At 37.5% G+C, this 16,542-nt stretch overlaps 1 protein-coding gene across 1 annotated transcript; it reads right to left on the bottom strand.

Annotated features, from left to right (window-relative positions):
• Window positions 1-1,621: 1,621 nt before the first annotated feature.
• LOC136264076 (C-signal-like) lies at window positions 1,622-13,640 on the bottom strand. The gene is made up of 2 exons (XM_066058761.1): window positions 13,524-13,640; window positions 1,622-2,590 (listed from the first exon to the last, which is right to left on the bottom strand). The coding sequence occupies exons 1-2, from the start codon at window positions 13,524-13,526 to the stop codon at window positions 1,835-1,837; spliced, it is 759 nt and encodes a 252-aa protein (XP_065914833.1). The 5' UTR covers window positions 13,527-13,640; the 3' UTR covers window positions 1,622-1,834.
• Window positions 13,641-16,542: the final 2,902 nt, after the last annotated feature.

Genomic DNA, 16,542 nt, shown 5'->3' with positions numbered 1-16,542 from the left:
CCTTTATAGCTAACATCCCATGCATATGCTTTTTCGTGTAATTACTTTTCATTTACTGCTTGGATGTTATTGTTTCACTTGCACATATTACATACAGAGATATACAGTCCAATAAGCAAACTATATAGTTTTGCTAAAATGGTTCATGCAGTGTCATGTAATTCTATATGTATATATTACATAGCTATATACTTCTGTTCAGTATATAAAATGTATGGATTATATGTGACCGGGTTTGACAAAACCAGGCTTCCACACACATCCAGATTTGTGATTTTGAAGGACCATAACTCAATGTCATATTGTGGGAGTAAGCTATCACTTTCAAATTTTGACCTGTTAATGAAGTGAAAGAATTTTGTGAAAATTGTAGATCAATAGCATACTGATTTGTCAAGTTACAAGCGGTTAAATTGGATGTGTGTGGAAGCCTGGTTAATTTATCAAATCCAGTCACATATTATATTGAGCCCTAGCTATCATGCATGTGTTGTTATTAACTGGATTGTATCAAAACAGGGCAATCAAAAAGTTGTCTGTATAACTACTTTTCTTTATCACGTGAACAAGTTAGAGGTACTATATAAATGTAATAGGTACTGTATATTGATGTAGATCTCAGGACAGTGGTGATCATCGATCCCATTGGAATCACATTAAACTTCCAATCTGGTAACAATGGCATTGTGTGCAACCTCTATTCTTTATTACCAAGTTATATACTGAGACAAGCAACATGCACAATTTGCAATTTAGGATAATTATTATGTAAAATTCAGCTGGATTTATTACCATCATAAACAGCAAGTTATACACATGCAGTGTTAATAGAAGTACATGATATACCAATATACATATTATTTATAATTACGTGGTACTCCATGTGCAGCTATACTAGGCCTGAGTCAAATATGCTCAATATTTTGCTCAAAATGTTTTCAGGAATTTCCCACAATTTTCACCTTCAGTATTCACATCATGCTTGCATCATGCTCCTAGGTTTGCAAAATTTCTTGCAATTATTTTGGGACATTATTTTAATCAGTGAATGCTCTATTAGAGTATTTGACTACAAAGTGAGTGTACTATTTGAGAGTAGGAGATGCATTTAAATGCTCTATTGCAGTTTCCACTGACTGCTCTACTAGTGAGTATATCTATTTTCAAGGAATAAAGCTCCATAGTTCAAAATGTGCACCTAATATGCTAGCGTTAGCACTCTAGTATATTGTGCTTTTCATTATGCTGGCATATTTGCTGCAGACCTTGCTGTACATGTGCTGTTAGAGAAAAGCCCTTCATTGTCATCTCACTGATAATTCATGACTAATTGTATAAGTTGAAAGATTTGAAACATTTTAAGCCACATCACTTCACTTCAGTCAATTCTCTCTGGCCATAATAACTATTTCAGAAATTTCCTGTACCCACGTGCACGTGCTGTATGGTTAAGTAGCTGAGCTACCTTTTGATGGAGATATACATATGGTCTTAATCATAATTATACAGACAATAAGAACATAGTGAAGCCTCAATGTACAAGGCTATTCCCTTTATACAAGTCTTTAACTTCACAATAGAATATTAGGTTATATATAGCGATTCGGAAGGACTTTTCACTTTTAATTATAATTATATTGAACCAAACATTACCATGTAACAACACCAGCTGTAATGAACAAATTTATGATAATGTTCGATGTGTATAGAAAGTCAAATGTAGCTATGGCATATTTGTATACCTTCACTGAGTGAATGTTATCTATAATTGTATACATAGTATAGTGTACAACGGTTTGTATATTCTAAACCAAATGTCATATAGTTTCAATAACTACCAGTTCATTACAGAGCCATCATACTGGAAGAAGCCACCATTGGAATTCTTGTCAAGTTTAGCAAACAATTCTAACATTCCTTGCACTGACTGCTCAGTGGTGACAGAAGCATTAGGTCCCCCCATGTCAGTTTGTACCCATCCTGGATGAACCGAACAAGTAATAATCCCATCCTTCAATAGGTCAACACTAAGAGACTTTGTGATAGCATTGAGAGCTGCCTTGCTACTGCGGTAAGGATATAGACCACCAGAGTTGTTGGATGAAATTGAAGCTAGTATGGTAGACATGTTGATAACAGCTGCTCTTTGCCAGCCAATTGGTTTATCTGAAGCATGACTAGCAGCTCTCTTCAGTAGTGGTAGGAATGATTGTGTGAGCATTAGTGGACCAATTGTGTTGGTGGCAAATGTTTGTGTCATGTCATCAACAGTCACATCTTCTAATCCTCTTCTTATGTGAATACCTGCATTATTCACAAGCACATTTAGCCCAAACTCTTTCACTTTTCCATCTACATCTCCTACTAGGGTTGAAAATGTTGCAGGATTTCCTGTGGTTAGCTGCAAAACAGAAAGACAAGACTCTTTAGCTGCCAACTCCTCTAGCTCTTTGCTTCCCTCTCCTCCTAGGCTCCTGCTGGTAGCTATCACATGATGAGGTTGTGGGTTACTGGCCAGTAGACACTTTACTAAAGCTAATCCCAGTCCCCTGTTAGCTCCAGTGATCAGTATAGAATACGGTGTTGTAGCCTGTAAGAATTGTCAGTATTCTATTATAAGCATCTAACATTTCAAGGCCTTACAACAAAAGGATATAAAATTATATGTCAATTCGATTCGTTGCTGACAACTTCATGCATTATGTGTCATATGGTTTGTACAACAGATTTGGGGAAAGCTCTGCATCACTGAAACGCATAGCATAGAATATGGTACAGTATTTTATTCAGCATGTATTGTACATTTGTTTAATGGATTTAAATAGATACATTGATAATTAGATCTAGATACTCACATTAATGATGCATGCATGATATAACATTGCACAGTGTAAGTAAGGTATTCCTGATTACAGCCCGAAGTTAGACCAATGGTAACTCTTTATTGAAAGCTAACGCTGGACTTAATTCATGTTTTTTTGTGATGTGCAAGTAGGTCACAAATGTTTCATCTGAATTTGAAATGATATGTTTGACTTTATTAAACTTCTGACTTTGTATATGTATAGAATGATGAGATATACGTGTGCAAATTTCTACAATTTAAAATATCCAGTATGTGGTATGCTTAATGCCTACCAGACAAACCACTAATAGAAACTAGCTGAATTTTGAAGTCAAGATGAGATACGTAAATTAGCAGCAGCAACCGCTAACAGTAGCAAGGTTGCTTATCAATTGCTATCTCACTAGAGACCTACAAAACCTGTGTAGCAGGGAGTCAAAAACTCAACCTATTGTAAAATGAATAGTGGAAAAACAACCAGTGACTTGATCCACAGACAGTAATAAGAGTTCCTGAGGACCCATGCACACAGCCTGGGATCCAAGGCTTCCCTGCATTCAACCAGCACAGGGCTGATATTACGTCCACGGTTACCTTAAACTATATTGATTTCTTTAAAAAATACACTCTTCACATTAAGGCTATAAACAAGCCAAGACACAAGCTTCAAGGCTGTTGAAAAGATACTGCTTATTCAGGTTAATAAGTGTTAGATCCTCCTCATTGCAAAGGTTAATGTTTGTGATTTTGTCATTGCTAGGACAGGTATACTACTTAACATAGCTTACATGTATGTGATAAGCATGTTATCAATATTACAATTGCCTTTGCTTAGTTCAGCTGTTCAGCTTACGTACATGCACACTTGCATTGTTTCAATATACTAGCAGGATGGCATAGCACTCATGTACTTTGATTGTGACATCATCATGCATGCTGCATACATGAATGGCGCTGATGTGTCATATAGCTTGCTGTACAATATGTTACCACAAAAATGTGAAGATGGTCCAATGGTCCTGCACGTAATAATTTAAGCACTTAGTATCATTCGTGCCTTATTAAAGAGTATATAGTTTAAGTGCAGGGCTTAATACTATACACACACACTTTGTGGTTGTATTAAAGGCTTGAGAAAGATATTAACTTTGTGTGCAATACCGCTGTTATTATCACTAATGATTCTGCTGATATATACAATGCATATACTGTACATGTATAAAACTGTATGCCATTAGAGTAAAGCAGCTGGTGTACTGATATGTCCTACCATGCAGTACTAAAAATTTACACAGGTTTTGGTACGTTACTTATATACCATGTTTTAGAGTATGACCCATTTTATAGTCCATTTTCCAATCTGTCCCATATAGCTAATTTGTAAAGTGGTTCAAATTTTTGACATATAATACTTGTGTTAGAGATGCACAACAATATTATGGCTAAAATAATTATGATATAGTTATCATGGAATTATACCATGCCTATTCTTGTTACTCTGGAGGAGATGGAATGTCTCTGTTAATAAAGTGTTATGAGTTAGGAATTCATAAGAATAAACACTGCAGTTTTGACTGATCTAAAGAATACAGCGATAAAATAGTATTTGTAACAAGGTGGTAATGTAGTATAGCATGAGGTAACTTCTTGACACACATTCTACAAAATCACTGCTATTTGAAATATTATTGCCTGTTCACCTACGAAGAAAGTTGATGGTTTGTTTAACTCTGCTCTTCATTGTTATCCTTACTTTTGGTAAGGTAACTTCAGTTCCTTGTTCTGATCAACAACCACCAGGTTCAGCCAGTGGTGATGATGTTCCTGGACCCCAAGAAGTCACTACACTGCAGTATTGCTTCATTGACAACTGTACCATTCTGATCACTGACACCGGAGAAGCTGGATATTGCCTACGCCACAGATAGTCTCCTTGTTGCTATCCCAACAGATGGCACAACGTCTGTGAAGATTGCCAAGCTAGACAATGAACTGGTCTGTCTCATACCTAACACCAAGGATTCATCAGTAGCAGAAGTATATGTAGTGATGCTCTTGTTCACTACATTCGTATTAATCGTGAATGGCTGTGTCATTGTCGTACACTTGATGTTCAAACAGCTGCGTACTTCATTTGGGAAGCTGTTAATGCTGTATTGCCTTAATATAATTTGCATGGCCATTAGCTTCTTTGTTAGGACGATGATGGTGCTATCGCAGACGGGGAGACTACTGTTGGCTTGCCACTTCTTAACTCTCAGTGTAGTGGCATTTTCTGTTGGCTACGAAGTTACTGCTACCTGCATGCTTCATTCTCTTATGTACATCTTGTATCGCAGTAACCAGCTACAACAGATTACCAAAGAAGAGTCGAGGTCCCTTTATAGATGGCACATTGGTTACATCCTTGGCTCCCTACTGCTAGTTGCATTTCTGATGATCAGTTATGATGTGGGAGTTCACCGAGGTGCACATATCTTACCAAATGGAGAGTGTACTACCAGCGATCCCTTGAATTCCGCTGTTTTAAGCATTAATGGTACCATACAAAAGTCAATTCAGGTTCTACTGTTTGCATTTTACCTCTACTACAAGTATCAACTGAACAAGGATGTTCAGAATCCTGATATCTTACAAAGTCAAGAAAAGCTGTTACATGGGATTGCCATTGCTATGGGCGCTACTATTGGGTTGGCTCTATTGTTCTACATCATTTACGCCATCTTCTTCTTTACACCTACTTTTGCAATGGGTTGGGCACTGTTCTTCATCCAACAGTGCATGATAGCAGCAAACCTCCTATTCACGAAGAAGATGAAGCACATGTGCAAGGAATACTTTTCAAAGGACAAATGACAATTGTTACCTTGGAATTAAGAACTACATGTATACGCATGATGCGATTAATGACACGTTGAATTGTATACATACAGTTTACTTTCTTATAACTTTACAGCTAATCTACTACATACTGTATATGTACAGTAGCACTTGCACAAATGTATTACACTGCACTTATTATCCTATGTAAACATATTTATGTAACAACAGTGCAAATGAACCAAAATGCCTTCTAAATGGGGGAGGGAGAGTGCTGAACTGCACTATAGGTTGTGAAAAATGAACCTGTACAGTAACCTGCATACCTTCGTTTCCTCTTGTAAATCTGACCACTGTTGATTGCCCAGATTTAACATGTTACACAGGTGGTTCGCATGGAATCGCAATGGCTGAAACTCCACCTAGATGTGTCAGTTTTGCTAGTAAAACGGTCAAGACAGGGAATAACGACCTTGATGAAAACTCGAATGAAGACGTCACATTTGAGGTTGATATTCATGATGACCCAGAGTACAGCGCACATGGGAACTGGAACTGGATTTGTCCAAGGCAGCATCCACTCTGCGTGGCGTCTTTTCTCGAGTACACTGTTCTATCACGCATGCAGTAGCTTCAGTTCCTTCACATGTATGCACACATACACAAAGTGCACCCACTGCACTTATAATTAGTCACCAATCAACACAAATCACCGAGTTGTTTGTACAGGCTCATTTTTCACAGCACATACACAGTAAAAACAAACTAGTGAAGGTCACTACTAATTTCTGCCACAATACTCACTATTTTTGTGTAGTGACGTTCACTACTTTGTAGTGACCTTCACTACTAAAGACATTAGTAGTGACGTTCACTACATTTAGTAGTGACCTTCACTACTTTGTTTTTACTGTGTAGTGCAGTTCAACATTCTACCTAGCTAATTATATAAATTATCCACACAAAACAATCAAGCTGTATAAAAAGGGTGCAGCCTTCAAAAAGCCTGGGTGAAAAAAGTTGTGAAATCAAAGGTGGCAGCCATGAAATGGCTGCAATGATGTGGATGATAATTTCAATAATGGCCTTTGTACATTAATAAAATTTATTTTGATCAACATCATTGTATCCATTTCATAGCCCCACCTTTGATTTCACAACTTTTTTCACCCAGGCTTTTTGAAGGACGTACTCTTTTTATACATACAGTTCGGCTGTTTTAAATATATACACAAAGCCAACCATAAACTGGCTTTGAGATTGGTTTTTACACAAATCATTGTTCTTCTTATCTACAGATGCAGTGAAGATGATATAAGACAAACTAGTGCTCTACCAATACAGAAAAATACTTACCGATCCGATACCAAAGCCAATTTACACTGATATAACTTTGTGCTTGCTTGTTCATAGCTATATAAAGTTGTAATATATAACTATTACATACATGTAATATACGCAGTGCCTGTATTTATCTGCAATAGCGCTTAATAACAAAGTAAATTCTTTCCAAGTTAGGTATACTGTTTGTCCATTAAGATTTTACAGTGACTGTTCTATTAGAGTATCTTGATTTTTCATGCAAAACGTGATACATAAGTAGCATTGCTCAATTTTTACAAAGCAAATCATGCATCTTTTATGCTAGAATACAATTTGTAGCCTGTGGTCACAAGTTTTATTAGCATAGCACTTATTATGATGATGACGATTGGTGTGAGTAGGTCTTAATAGTAGAGTACTACCCTGCCAATCTGTACCAAAATGGCATGATATTGGCTTTGATTCGATGGAATACTAGAGAAGTTGTAATAGTATTGCATTACAGAGTTTATTTTATTACTTTGTAATGCTCTAATAGAGAAGAACTTTGTAATGCTGTAATAGAGCATACGTTTTTTTGAGGATTTCTAATAGAACACACATAGAATGTTCTTTGATTTTCCATTTAGCTAGAATTTTCATTTATAAGTAGAAATCAAGTGAGGTGATCAGCTGTGATAGCAGTGGCTCAGTGGTTAAGGATTTGGGTGTTTAGTCCCTGCTACGAACGCTGGTAAGTTTTTTTGACATTTTTCTTGTACCTTATTTTACCCTAGTGACTGATTGTTCTATTAGAGTATTTCAACCCTACAGTTGGTTGGTTTTTGCCTTGTAACTCTATAGTTGTTTATGCGATTTCTTTTTAAACCACAAAAGGTTTTTAAAGCTATGACGGTTAACCTATGTGTATACCAATTTAAAGTTATTCCCATAAGTGGTTTACCCTGTAGGTGTGACAATCAGCCTTTTTCAATGCAAATAATCATCCATAGCTCTATGACTATTAATCAGATTTGCATCTAACTTGGTATGTGATTGTGCCGCAACACGTTCTAAAGTGTATCAAAGCTCAAGAAAATCGAACTATGCATTTGCAATTTATAATGGTTGTTGTAAAGTGTGCAAAAAGAATAATCTAATCCCCCCTTTCCCCATCTCCCTAAACGAAGAAAGGAAGAGAAAGAAAGAAGAGAGAAAAAAAAATGAAATTAAGCTGATTTTTGAAGGCTTACATTTCACCATTGCATTAGGCAATCTTGCTCAAATTTGATATGTCTGGGGTGCTGAAGATGGAGGGTGTTTGCAGTATAAAAATGATTCCAATTCGAGAAGGGAGCATGGAGCTATGTATGCATGAAAATTGTGGCTTGTTTCTTCCTGTAAATATATTCACGGTATAGTGCACTGGCTTTCTTGGCCACATGACACACTACCGTGTGTCTTGATACTCTTGGTAGTACTGCTTGACCCATTAATACTATTTCAGAATCTTTTCATCCACTTTATTTATGACCAATTGGAAATTTCACCCTATGCATTCCTTATGGGAAAGTCATAAAATTATACAGTCTGATACAACCCTTTACTGAATGGAGCCAAACCCCACATACAGTACATTCGTTCTGTTCTTGACATCTTTACTAACAATTTGGTTGTCTGAAATATTATCTTGAGCTCAACATGTACATATAATAATAGAAGTCTCTGGGAGACCAAATTTTAGTGACTTTGCACATACCTGCAATCTTTTCACTGTGAATGAATATAGCCACACAAATACATAACACATGTACACCACAGCTATCATGAATTATGCCATAAGGGTCACTATTGTACATGGGTTCTGTAGATGTATGCCAGCTACTGGGAACAGTCAGTCTGATGCCACTGGTCAACTGGAACCTTGGAGGACTATAGAGATGTACAATCTTGGATAATTGCTCAAATGCCTTTTACAAATTGTTCTTTCAATTTAACTGTGTCAGAAAGTTTTGAGAGCCCTACAATAAAGCCTGGAGAAACTATTTAATATGCCCAGCCATTTTCTGATATATACCATTTACTAATCCATCACCCATGGTCATGAACTTGTGTTACACATAAAGTCATGAAATGGAGGCTATAATGTAGTGGCTAAGTTAGAAGTATCTAAAGTGATTTAAATGCTATAGCTGGCTGTATTTACAGTTTATATCATGTATCTCCTAATCCAATCGTGTGTGACATAGACGGTTAATATATAATAGCTATAGAAACTGCTGATGTGGATTTGAACCTGGGATCACCAAATGTAAACTTTGAGCCATATAAAGCTTCCAGACAGTCATTTATTTTCTACCATTTCTACATAATATTGTGCCTGTGAGTCATGTACATATGTAACACTTAATTAAAGATTTTTGAAGTGAAAGATCAAAATGAAAATCAGTGCTATATTCACCATACAGAATGGTCTATGTGACCAGCGTTATATGGTTATAGAACTTTGCATGGATAAAATGCTGGAGAAGAAGCCAGACAAAAATCACTCCAGAGAATCTTCATGGTACATCAAATCATTATTAAGCATGTACTCAGTTGTTCAAATCAAGCTCAAACTGGAGTTCTTTAAATCAGTTAAAGATTTGTGCTATACGAAAAACAATAGCACTCAAAGAGTGGTCTCAAGATGAAATATAGCACTCGACTTCACCTTGTACTATATTTTGTCTCTCTCCCACTCTTTTACATGCTATGTTTTTTCAATAGCACTTATGGAAATGCTTTAACTAATACTAACAACAACTCTAAATTCAATGCTAAGATGGTAGCAGATAGAACAGGTTGTCATTTATCACTATTGTAACAGAAATATCAAGACACACAGTAGTGTGTTGTATGACCCAGGAAGCCAGCATGCCACACCAGAGTGCTATTGACAGGAAGAACAACAATGTGATTATAATGCACAATGTAGATCTGCAATGCCTTTACAAAATGAGATGATTTTTGCTATGGAAATACCCTCTCTCCACCTTCATGCAGCAGTCCACATACCAAATTTGAGCATAACTGCTCCAGACATTCCAGATACTACCAATATGCTAAAACTGCAAATGTGTTATCCGATTGCCCTGAAATTTAATTAACACACATAAAACAGTTGAATCTTGGCACTAATTTTGGCTTTAATACAATGATAAATAGTTGTGGAGTTAATGATTATTCACAAAAATTACACCAATACGTTGTCATGCCAACAGGGAAAATTGCTTATGAGAAGAAGCTCAAAATCAGTATGTGGACTAGTTAACTCAAACCTATTGTGGTTTGGAGGTAATTTGGGTAAAGACAATGAAGACATAGTATGAAAACAAAGTGTAACAATTATAATCAAGTTTTGCTAATAAAACAGTCAGCTCTGTAATAATCACTCTATTGTAACATTCATTTATACAATAGAACAAGTCACCATGTAGAGAGTTAAGCCATTGCAGGGGAGGACCCAGACTTTCAAAAAGGAGGATTCCACTCCTGAACATGCATGGCTATTGTAGCTTCAATCTAGCTACCTAGTACCAGTAGCTTTTTAATACCTATGCTAATAGTAATGCTTCACAGCAAATAATCACTCTCCAGCAGTTAAATCATACTACCACACCTTTAGAAATGCACTAAAGTATTTGTAATAGCATAGGTAATAGCTTTGAAACGTCTAAGCGATAATTAATTTTATAGGTGCTTTTATTTCGATAAAATTCTGGGATGACAGTTTTACGTGATTTTGCAGTAAATGATGGTAAAAATTTGAAATCCCCTGAATCTATCCCTAATTACAAGTCACCCAGAATATAGAGTGTAAAGAGTTCAGCTATACTACAAATCACCCTGTAAAGAGTTCAGGTTACAACGTAGAGCTCAGCTATGTTGCAAGTTTCTCAGTAGAGAGTTCAAGGACAGTAGATTGGTGTAAAAATAAAAGTGCTAACAGATATTGGGACAAGATGTGAATGTGTACAAAATTAACAAAATGCAAGTAAGGAGGAATGGTCTGGATAAAACTGGGACTCTTTTGCAGCAATAGCGTGTTTCAGAGCTAGGTTATTTGTAAACAGTGGTTAAATGCATTGGAAGAATTTGAGCTAAGATTATTAGTAAGCTGTATGAGATTGCAGAGAGTTGCAAATCCCTTGGCCATATCATCTACACCAAAACAGCCAACCTATGAAAAAGGGTGCAGCCCCCAAACAAGCTAGGTACACATCAACTTGATTAGTTATTTCACAGGCCCAACTGACGCACTGTTTTCATATAATTAAATCAAATTTTCATAAGTGGAAAATGAAGTTAAAATACCACTAGAAATTACTCTGAGCAAACATCTCTAAAATATTAAGGGCCCATATACGTGACATCACATTTCCAAGCTGTGAAATTGCAACAGGTCATGACAGATTTAATTTTCTGCATATTCCTGATGCCTATTTGGATGCTAAGCAAGTGAACATCATGTGTTTAAGCAGCACATAATTTGAAGAAAATTTTTGCTTAGAAATTTTTAAAAATATGATGAAATCCAAGGTGTAGTAAAGAAAATGTAAGTAAAAAGAAGTCCCAAAGCCTGCCTATGCCATGCAGCTTTTGGAGTATTTTGGAGAGATATCTATACCAAAACAATCAAGTTGTGAAAAAAGAGTACGGCCTTGGAGCAGGAGTTCATAATATTTGTATGGGGGAGAGTGTCTAACTTCCAGTCAAACACACTGCAGCGAGTTCACTTTTAATCACATGTACACCTCTAGCCTGATTCTATTGATGACAGAGAACTGTTGATAGGTGATGATTGGCATTGATAAGGTCAAACCTTTCTTCTAAGAGAAGCCTGAGGTGTTACTTGCAGCAATGTGTTTGTTGAATGTACTCCAGTTAGACACTCTCCCCCATACAAATGTTATGAACTCTTGCTTGGAGGAGGCAACACAAATTCACCTGAATCATTGTTAATAAAATTTTTGCAGGGTTGAAGGATTGTAACTTAGCTCATGAAACCACTAATCAAGCAGCAAGTATCTTTTCAAAACCTATGTAGCTCAGAACACACTATGACTGCAAAAGAGTTGCCACTTTGTCGAGATCATGCCCCTTACTTGGGTCCTTACATGTAATTTGCTACATGTATTTTTGCATTCCTTTTGTCCACTATTAATATTTTTATTTATACGCCAACCTACCAACGCTATACTCTCGAGATATTCGCCTGTCAAACAACTATTGAGTTGAAAAGGTCTTAAAATGACACTATAATATGAAAATAACATATAATATAATGTAGCTATAGACAATAGAAGCACAAAACATGTTCTTTACTTGAATAACACAGTCTACAAATGCCATTGCTTCTATGATACTTCACTTTCTTAATTACTATTCCTACTTGTTTACACTTTAATAGTGTCATGGATTAAACCCCCTTCCCCATTAATGTCATTATGACATTAACAGTCTTACGAAATATTATTAATTAAGGTAGGCATATGGAGAAGTTTGCTACACTGATGGCACGGACATTATTTTGCTTAATCACGAAACACCGTAATTTTCACAAACTAACCTGCAGAACTAATTCACAGTGTTCATTGTAACACTAAGGTAGTGAAGGTTAATGGCTATCAAGACATCGAAATAGCTCAGAGCATTCCTTTCCAAATATCCGCCATTAATTCACCATAGAAAAAGTAAGTGATTTTCAACCTTTCCTCTGATTTCCTTCTGCTATAGCTCATCTTAATCGCTATTCACTGCTATTTCCTAATCTGGTTCAGAATCTGAGGTATCTATCACGTGTCATGGGTTATTACGCCTTTTATTGCATGCCCCCAAACGCCCAATACAAAATGTATGGGGAAATTTGCTACACCCAGTTGGTTTAGGCCATTTTGATGTGCCTAAATTTCTGTGAATTGGGGTATCATTGTACGCACAGAGTTGCTCTACACGTATCTAATTTGGAAAGTTACTAAACAGACTCAAGGTAGGCGGTACACGATAATTAATTTAGTTTTTCAATTGAAATGTATTGGACATATCTGTTCCAGCTGGTATTTTTGCCATCAGAACAAAGTATAGCAAATGTTCGCAAACTTCTTGATATGTAGGGGATGAACCCTCCTTTGCTATGCTTGAATATTAAAAATGAACACTGGGCTCGAATCATCAGTAGATTTCTCATATTAAATATTGCATTGCAGTGCAAGATGTGAAGTACGTGGCTGAGATATCAGCAATGTCACTTTGGATTGAAGGACTACATCAGTTTGGAGCAGATTTTGGTTTCACGTTCAGTCACCAAATTTAAAATGTTAAGGCTATTCACAAAAATGAGTTCATTAAAACACTTGGAACTTCCCCTGAATCTGCCCCTGGCGTTCCCTACATACACCCCACAGACCGAGCCACAGACTGAAACGGTCGAATGCGAGACTTCACGAATTACCAACAATACAGAGATCAAGTTGACTGAGATAAATACACTCGGTTATACAACACTAGAACGCACCATGCTTTTTCAGTATTTACTACAATCTGAGACGACGACAGTCCAGGCAGTGGCCGAGGCAGTGGCACGCTGGCACACACGGCGGTCGGTAAACTACTGAGTTAATGAGATCTCCCACGAACACGTGTGATTGATTGATTGATTTCTGGTTTTGTGGAATGGTTGGATGCTGCTGCCTCTGCCAGTATTCTGCCTCTCAGTCTCAGAGAATTTTTTTCTGGTGCACAAGCTAGATAGGATTTTTAAAATAATATAATAGCTACAGTAGCTAGCTATAGCTATAGTCTTTTTGTTTAATTTTCTCGTTATGTTTTTAACCTTGCCATGCCCACAGTGTGTTTTCTACATGGCACACTTGTGGTTGTATGCATAGGCGGAGGAAAGGGGGGCTAGGGGGCTTAGCCCCCCCTCAGAATGACATCACGCCGAAATTATCCTTCTTGGAGTGGGGCTGAAAACCGCGATAAAGATCGAGATACTCTAATAGAGCAGTCACTCTAATAAAGCAGTCACTCTAATAAAGCAGTCACTCTAATAAAGCAGTCACTCTAATAAAGCAGTCACAGTATTAGAGCAGTGTGTAGCGAGCTATGTAAGAATTTTACGTAGTTTATCAGCTATAAATGCGTAGCTGGTGAGGTGGGCAGATATTCGTCTCAGCTGGCTGTGACTTTTTTTTTTTTTGTCTCACCTTACCAAACCAGAGACAATGTAGATCATTTCCATAAGTCTGGGTCAGCCCAGCCCCCCCCTCATATCAACTACTTCCTCCGCCCCTGGTTTGCATGTTTCCCGAGGTTTCACAAGCCTATTTGTTTTACTGTACATCTTCTTCATCACAAATAATTTTGATGATGGTTCTCCAGTCTCTCTCAGTCACGGTAGTTCTTCCCTACCAGCAGGGCCGCCCAGAGAAAAGAGTTAAAGTGGGGCCCTTCACCCAAGCTGTAAGTTGAAGACCCAAAAAAAAGGTCACAACCTGCTGACAATGACAATAACTACCCATCACCAACCATATCAAGACACACGGTAGTGTGTCGTGCGGCCCAAGAAGCCGGCGCGTAACACCCGTGATTATATTGACAGGAAGAAAGAAAACGCTATTTTCGCACCTCCGTAGCTCTGTGCTTCCTTGATGAAACAAGACGAGTTTTGCTGTGGACATGCCCTCCAACTGCAGCACTCCACATTCCAACTTTGAGCGAAATCGCTTCGCGCGTTCCCGAGATATGCGACTTCAAAAATTGGCTCAGTTTCTTGGTTTTTTTTCTTCTTCTTTTTCTTTTTCTTGTCGCACACTTACAAAAACTGCTATAAAACTCGAACGCCATATCCGATTGCCTTGAAATTTGGCACACAGAAGGGGGATATATAAAGGCGCATCTCGGTACCAACTTTGGCTGGAATACGATAAATAGGCAAAGAGTTATGAGCGTTTATTCACGAAAAATAACACCAATATGTTGTCACGCCTACAGGGTAAACCGCGTATGGGAAGAAGCTGAAAATCGGTGGGTGAATAGGTTAACTATTGAACCTCAAACCTTTTGTGGTTTGAAAGAAATCGAGCTAAAAACCAGGAAGATACAACGAAAAAACCAACAGTATGTAACAATTACGCAATCGAGATTAGTTAATAAAAAAAACGACTGCTTGCCACGCCTACCAGATAAACCGCTTGGGGTAATGCTTTGAAAATCGTGGTACAGATGGAGTAATCATCTTAGAAAGGCTCATCAATGGTGTAGAAGAATCAGACTTAAAGCCACGGAGTTATAACACGAAATCCAACTTGGTGCAGCAAGTGCGAGATCGAGATACTCTAATAGAGCAGTCATCCTAATAGAGCAGTCACCCTGAAGAGAATTCAAGAGATCAGCTAGAAATAAGGAACCTGTATAGAGATCAGCTACACACAAGTCACCCTGTAGAGAGATCACCTAGAAGAAGTTACCTTGTAGGGAGTTCATGCAACTATGGAAAGAGATAGTTCAACTAGAAAAAATCACCTTGTAGAGTTCAGCTACAAAGAAACCACCATGTAGAGAATTCAGCTACAAACAAATCTCCCTGTAGAGAGATTAGCTAGAAGAAGTTACCATGTAGAGAGTTCAGCTACAAAGAAACCATCATGTAGAGAGTTCAGCTACAAACAAATCTCCCTGTAGAGAGATCAGCTAGAAGAAGTTACCTTGTAGAGAGTTCAGCTTCAAACAAATCACCCTATAGAAAGATCAGCTAGAAGAGGTCACCTTGTAGAGAATTCAGATACAAAGAAACCACCATGTAGAGAGCTCAGCTACAAACTAGTGACCTTGTAGAGAGATCAGCTAGAAGAAGTTAATTTGTAGAGAGTTCAGCTACAAAGAAACCATCATTTAGAGAGTTCAGCTACAAACAAATCTCCCTGTAGAGAGATCAGCTAGAAGAAGTTACCTTGTAGAGAGTTCAGCTACAAACAAATCACCCTGTGTTAGATCAGCTAGAAGAAGTCACCTTGTAGAAAGTTCAGTTACAAAGAAACCACCATGTAGAGAGTTCAGCTACAAACTAGTCACCTTGTAGAGACATCAGCTAGAAAAGTTACCTTGTAGAGAGTTCAGCTACAAAGAAACCATTCTGTTTAGAGCTCAGCTGCAAACAAATCACCTGTACAGAATTCAGCTACAAACAAATCACCCTGTAGAGTGGTCAGCTAGAAGAAATTACCTTGTACATAGTTCAGCTACAAAGAAACCACCAAGTAGAGAGTTCAGCTGCAAAGAAATCACCCTATAGAAAATTCAGCCACAAACAAATTGCCCTGTAGAAAGATCAGTTAGAAGAAGTTATCTTTTAGAGAGTTCAGCTACGAAACCATTCTGTAAAGAGCTCAGCTGCAAACAAATCACCTGTACAGAATTCAGCTACAAACAAATCACCCTGTAGAGACATCAGTTAGAAGAAGTTACCTTGTAGATCGTTCAGCTACAAACAAATCACCCTGTAGAGAGATCAGCTAGAAGAAGTTACCTTGTAG

This window comes from Dysidea avara, chromosome 8 (genome assembly GCF_963678975.1).
Source record: "Dysidea avara chromosome 8, odDysAvar1.4, whole genome shotgun sequence".
Taxonomy (NCBI): Eukaryota; Metazoa; Porifera; class Demospongiae; order Dictyoceratida; family Dysideidae; genus Dysidea; species Dysidea avara.
The sequence above is the reverse complement of the archived record's forward strand: the minus strand, read 5'-3'. Positions and strand labels throughout refer to the sequence as shown.